At 43.4% G+C, this 6767-nt stretch overlaps 1 protein-coding gene across 1 annotated transcript in view; it reads right to left on the reverse strand.

Moving 5' to 3' along the window:
- nhsb (Nance-Horan syndrome b (congenital cataracts and dental anomalies)) overlaps positions 1–6417 on the reverse strand; it is a 102846-nt gene extending 96429 nt beyond the window's left edge. Inside the window, exon 1 of the mRNA XM_036561075.1 lies at positions 5964–6417. Within this exon, the coding sequence (XP_036416968.1) occupies positions 5964–6243 (280 nt within the window). The 5' untranslated portion in view covers positions 6244–6417. The remainder of the gene's footprint in view (positions 1–5963) is intronic.
- Positions 6418–6767: the final 350 nt, after the last annotated feature.

A 6767-nucleotide genomic window follows, 5' to 3' on the forward strand; every position in this document is an offset into this window, starting at 1 on the left:
CTTTTTTTGCCTCCAACAGAATTCTGCTAAAACCCATTGCTACCTATATGCCATCTCTTTCTATTGTAAAACATGTTGAGTACTGCATATATATTTTTGCCATATTTCCCCCTTTTTACATCAGACACACTCCAAAATGCTCATTCTTGCACTGTAATACTTTGTACTGCATTTTTAATAGCACAATTTAAAATCAACAAGGCAGTAACATATTTCATAAGCTCCATTCTGATACATAATTCAGTGGTGAATCTCTCAGTCTAGTTCCTTGTAGTGTCAAATTAATTCACAAATACACTGCCGTTTTGGTAGGTTATTAGCATTAGCAGGTGAGAGTACTCCCTTTAGAAACTTGGCGCTAAGAGTAACAAGTCATGTGCTTCAAAAAGTAATAAGAGGTGCTTCTGCAGACAGTGAGCACTCTATCTTTATGGCTGATGAGAAAAATATGAAATTTTTGCTAATTAAAGCTGATCAGGGGCAGGGACAGGAGGCTAACCTTTGGCTAACCTTTGCTTGGGGACAGAAGGAATAATTCCTATAAAGCGTGTCACTGTATCTGATCTAGGATCTGTTTTCTAAGAAGCACACAGCACTTGAAAAGAAGCCCAGATTACATTTTAGTTATAGACAGAAAAAAATAAATGCATGTGGGAAAGTTTTTTCAATATATTAAACTCAGCAAATGAACAAAAATTATGCACTAACATTGGCAGATAAATGCTATATTTAAGTTTGTTCCCTGTAGATTATGTAATAACTTATTTTACGCTTAGAAAATCAACATGTAACTGACCAAGTGAGACCTTTGTACCAGGGGTTAAACTTTTACATACAACTGTATATGTACAGTTGACATACAGAAATCACAGTAAGGAAAAACGTGTGCAAATGGATTTCATTTGCATTGACTAACACCTCTTCTTTCTTCGATATTTAATGTATTATACTGAAAAGTGACCTCAAATGTTCCCTAAAGACAATCGCCTCAATAAGCAAAAAAGAAGCTCAACAAGCAAACGCAACCGTGTAATAAAAAATAGAGCTGCCATGCATAATTATTTAACATTTAACCCTCTGCTCGTTGATATAACAGAAAGGGGGTGAGTTAAGTTTGCCCAAAAGAATGTGTGAAAAGGGCATGTATCCTCTGATGAAGACGCCCTTCTGCTTTGTCATCCTTTCTCAAAGTGCCTCAATCATCCTGACTTCAAATACACCTTGGCCTCGAGCTAAACTGCACATCCTGAGCAGCTACACACCTCTGCAATTACCCCCTGCATTCCCACTAGCACCATCAGGTAGACTCAAATCTATTTGGATATTCAGAGACCTAGGCCCCCAGCTCAAGCATTTAGTTTTAGTTTTAGTTAAGTTTGTGGTATCGAGTGTGCAGTGGGACATGCTCTAAGTCTTTTCACTTTCAGCAGATGGGTACTGTTTAGGGACCTTCACACCTCTACAGAGATAAGAAAACAATACCCTGTAATTAGTAGGCAATTAATTGTCAACATGCTAATTTGGTCATCAAAGGTGCGGACGATGGAGTGTGCGGACATTTAGAAGACATTTATGCTTACAGCAGTAAAACCAACTGACTTTCCACTTGCTTTGAATATGTTGGGTTCTCTCAGTTTATTTTCCTTGTAATCAAATTCCATCTCATCAGAACATAAAAAATGATAAAAATTCGTTCAGTATTCTGACATTAATTCAACTTTTAATGAGTACTTTTCACAGTTAGCAAAGTACTGCTAGGTTACCATGCATTACTCACTGTGTTTCTAATCTATCATCTTAAAAAATGTCTAAAATTAGCTTGCTTATGAATAATGAGTATACAAAAGATTGTGCTGCCCCCACATATTCATTGATCCTTCCATGGGAAATATGAAAACGTGACTTCCAAAGCAATCTGAACAGTCCCTAAGAAAATCTGTTCCTAGAAATACTAATGTGTAGTTAGTATAATTACTTTTAATACTTTTTATAATTAATTTTTTTTAAACTATTTATACACTTAGAATTCTAACATCTGACTTGATAAACTGCCTGGCACAGGAAGCAAAAATTACAGACATGCTAAGCCTTGCCTTTTTTAAACCTGAAATCCCAGAGCAGAGACCATACACTTTAGTCTGTTTATTTTGGCTGCCAGACACAGCAAGCTCACAAGTGTCTAGTCTGACTCTGCTTATTAGGTGTTTAGATGTGAGATAACATGCACTTACACACATGCACACCTTCCGGGACCACACACTTACTGCCATGATTCAGAACATGTAAGCACAGGCTTGTGTCTGAATTTCATTAGCAATTAATCAAACCAGCTAAGGCCAGGCTAAGGGTGACCCTGCACCTTGATCATGTCAACTGACTCCTAGCACTAGGTGGCTGGTTCTTGTCAAAGCTCCATTACTGATACATAAAGACTAAGTCCATTGACTCTTGCTACAGAAAACTGAAGCTTCATTCACTTTCTTAGCTGCAGGAAGATTTGAGATTTCAACACTGGTATTTACCCTTCAGCTACCTCCCCAGAAGTTCAGAAACTGTTCCGCAACAGCAAGGAACAAAGAGGTGAACCCACGATAATGTCACATTGAGCTAGCAAACAAAAGGAGTGGTCCAGTTTACGGCTCCCCACCAGCCATGCTCATAGATCATCCATCCATTCATATTCAGCATATGAATGCATCCTGGGGATCTTCATACAACCCATGTGATAAGAAAACAGTGTTCAAATTTAATAAAATATAAAAAAATAAAATTAGCAGATATCAATTGTTGACAGGCTAATTTTGTCATTAAAGGTGCTGAATATACTTAGAGGAGTCAACTACTTTTACATCAGATGCCTTTAATGTTTTGGGTTTGCTCAGTATGTGGCTTCTTTCAACCACCTCCCCAGAAGTTCAGGTACAGTTCCTTCTCAACAAGAAACAAAGAGGTGAATCCACGGTAATGTCCCAATACATGTGGCCCAATAAAAGGCTCCTGGGGGGGCCATGCTTATGAATCATCTACCCATTCGCATTCAGCATATGGATGCGATTTAGGGATCGTCATACAACTGCAGCAGCAGGAAAACAATACCTTCAATTCGTAGATCCTGACTGTTGACATGCTAATTCTGTCATCAAAGGAAGATATGGAGGTTGCCAGATACGTGTCCTTAGAGGAGTCAACTGATTTTACATCATCCTTTAAAAGAATAGTGTGGCAAAAATCATGTTTGAAAAAAAAAAAAAGTTTGAAGTCCAAATTTTCCTGAACTGAAAACACAAGTCTAAAGTGACCCAAAGTTTTGTTCATTTTCAGTTTTATAGTATGACTTTTACCCTCAGTCATAATGTGGCCTAAACCACTTTAACAAGTTTAACAATAACAATTTTTCACTTTGAGCTGTTTGGATTCTATTGTTTGTTAGCAGCGTTAGCCTCACTGCTCCACTTCTAAACTGAAGAAGCAACATTTGGAATCAAAACATCTCCCAGCTGATCGACTACCTCTAGGGAAAGTGGAAACTGTGTACATTTTTAACCCTAACCTAATCCCAAAAGTTTAGGAACAGTTCCTCAACAACAAGAAACAAATCCCAAAGCCACACTGATCTTTAATCAAGTCAAGTTTGACATCGCATCCTTCTCTTAAACTGATAGCTTGGCTTAAAGTACGTCTGATCAAGTAACATCTTCCCGAGATTAGACCCACATGTGCAAAGCTGCTTCTGGAAGAGTAATTATAAACAGGGAGGTAACCAACGAGTATATGAGTACTTGACCTGAAAGCAACCTTTTCACTGCATCTCACGGGTGACATGCCCTTTGCCCCTGTGGGGAGACAGTAAGACTAACACTAGCCAAAAGGGGGGGACGGGAGTGGGGAGCAAAAAGCCCAGCCAGTCTGCCAGTGTTATCTCAGTATTACCAAGCTCAGTAGGGGACTTTCACAAAGAGTGACCACGCTGAGGTCTCTGGTACATAACAAAGAGAGACACACTCCACTAAATGAAGCCGGTTAGGTAGGCCAGGCCACACAATAACAGGCCAGCTAAACCTACACTGAAGTTCATGGAAGGGTTAGAATGACAAATTCCAGCACAGTCGTCCCAAGTTGCCCAAGTCTATTGATGTTCTAGGAGCTAATTCACCACAGTGCTCACAGCCCAAGTCCTTTGGTTTTACTAGCAACCCACAGGGCCTGAAGGGTTAGACTGAGGGGGTGGGGTCAGAAGCAAAAGAGGAATAATTTTGCTTTTGATCAATCCCTAATAACCACTCGCAGGGGGAAAAAAAGAGATTATTTCAGTGGGCCCTTGCCTGACCTACATGGCTTAATCTTTTTCCGGTCAAATCAGTTTACTCGTGTCACCGGGAGAATGCGGACGGGTCCAAAAACACGTTGGTGTTAGACATCACTGGAAATGTAAAGGCTCAATCATCCGCTACTGTATGATATAACTGCCCACTGCATTTGACTTCCAAGTGAGTGGACTGTTGGTTCCTCTAGCACTGTCCTTTTATTCACATAGGCCCTAACACAGGATCAAGCCATCTTGGACCTGAACAATTGCAAGAGTGGCCAATCAGGATTGGACTCCAGCACAGTTTGGTGATTTCCCCTCTGTATAATGCCTAATTGAACCCAAGAGTTATTTGCTACACTATATGTCCAAAAGCATCAAGACACCCTTTCTAATTAGTGAATTTCAACTACTTGAGGGTGCACCCAAGCCGCACATGAGCCTAAGGTCACCACAACCAATGCCAAGTGTCACCAAGAGGGGTATAAAGCCCCCCAGCACTGAACTGTTGAGCAGTGGAACCATGTTCTCTGGAGCACCATCTCAACTTTGAAAAGAGCCTTTCTAGAACTAATCATCCAACCTGACCTCGCTAATGTTCCTATGGCTTCCTATGCAATCAAATCCTCACAGCAATGTTCCAGCATCTAGTGAAAAACCTTGCCAGAAGAGTAGAGGCTGTTACTGCTGTAAAAGGAGGCCAACTCCCTGTTAATACCCTTGATTTCAGAAGAAACGTTGAATGAGCAGATGTCTACAAACCTTTGGATATACAGTGTAGGTACAGGTATAGCAGGGAAAATCACTGTGCTGGTCTTAGGCTCTCCAGAACACCTGATTTAAAGCAATAGGAAGGAATCCCCTCTATATTATCTTGAGGCATTGACACTAATGGCAAGCACTTCGTACATCTGGGTGTGATTACTAATGTCCTTACATTAGGACGGTGCTGGCAGGTTCTGGCTCCATGGAGCCCTGAACAGCGCACGTAGCAGCTCCATGGCAAGCTGTCTGAGATGACTCAGTCAACACCCATCCCACGAAGGCTGCCACTATGTACCTGCAGTATCTAACATCCTTTTAGCATTTGTCCTAATACAACCTCTACTATTTTACATAACGTGAAATGGGGACTCCTCCCAGAAACATGTTCCCTCATAAAGCTCTTCCATCCAGCAGCTGGGTGAATATAACAGCAGCCTGCAACAACGCTCCCGAACCAATTTGGCTTTATCCAACACTGCATTAACCCAAAAGGCCCTTATGTGCAAATAAGAAGAGCGCACCACTGGACTGGTTTTCCTCCCAGGGCATTGCGAGCTCCTATTTAATGCGCAAGGTGTGCTCGAGCGAGAGACAGCATGGAGCCCAGCAGCCCACACACCCCTCTCTCACGACCACCTGACCAATACAGACCCTCAAACCCCATCCCAGTTGCACCAGGTTGGCCATTTGCTAAGGACCCGTGCAATGCAGGTGCTGCTTACGCATGCAAGCGTGGGACACATTATAATGGAGGGCTGGGGTGGAAGGGGGGGCTCAGAGAGGGCTCTCCAGCACAGTAACCACTTCCTAACATGCAAATAACGTGTCCACGTTATGTGGAACAGGTGCACCGCGCGCATGTAGGTTATGCAAGCCGGTCAAGCGTACTTACGCACGGCTTCCAGTTTGGGGTCGAGCGCGCTGGCCGTCTGCTGGATTTGCCCTATTTTGCTCTGCAGCGCGCGCAGCCGCTGGTTGGTGGATGCGATCTCGCCCTCCAGCTCGTGGAAGACGGAGCACGCGTGCCTGGCCAGGTCGGAGAGCTGGCGCAGGGTGCGCGAGAGCACCACGTTGCTGACGGAGCGCAGGTCCTCGAAAAGCAAGCCCTCGTCGTTGGGGATGGGGTGCCTGCACAGCAGCTGCGGCTCCACGATCCGTTTGGCGAACGGCATCTTTTTATTTTATTTCTTCTCTTCTTGTTGCGACGCTAATCCAAAAGACAGAAAAGATCGGTGCTGGAGCTTCTGGTGCCTGTCAGGCAAAAATCCACGAGCGTGCCGTCCGGCCCTCCATCGCTGGGGGGATCACACACGGATGGTGCGCCGTTTTCCCAATGAGAGGCTCCCGGTCTCCTTCTGATCCTGGATGCCTTTCGCTGAGCTACTCTCTTTTTTCTACGCTTTGAAGAGGGCTTTTTAAAAGACAGAGCAGAAACGCGGAACGGAGTCGGATCTGGACTGCGCAGCCGCGACACACCGCATGGAGTCAGTAGAGAGGCGGAAAACCACGGTGTTTTTTTCCCCACCCGTATTCCGACAAATCTCACCTCCGGTGAACGGACTGGCGGCTTGTGCCCCGCCTCCTGCGCTAGGATTGGCTAGTTCATACTAACGGGCAGTTCGAATATAAACTACTATCCAATCCTGCACTGTCAGAAAAAAGCGGCACTACTTAGGTCCAAACAATATAAATGTAC

Source organism: Colossoma macropomum, unplaced genomic scaffold, assembly GCF_904425465.1.
Source record: "Colossoma macropomum unplaced genomic scaffold, Colossoma_macropomum, whole genome shotgun sequence".
In the NCBI taxonomy this organism is placed as follows: Eukaryota; Metazoa; Chordata; class Actinopteri; order Characiformes; family Serrasalmidae; genus Colossoma; species Colossoma macropomum.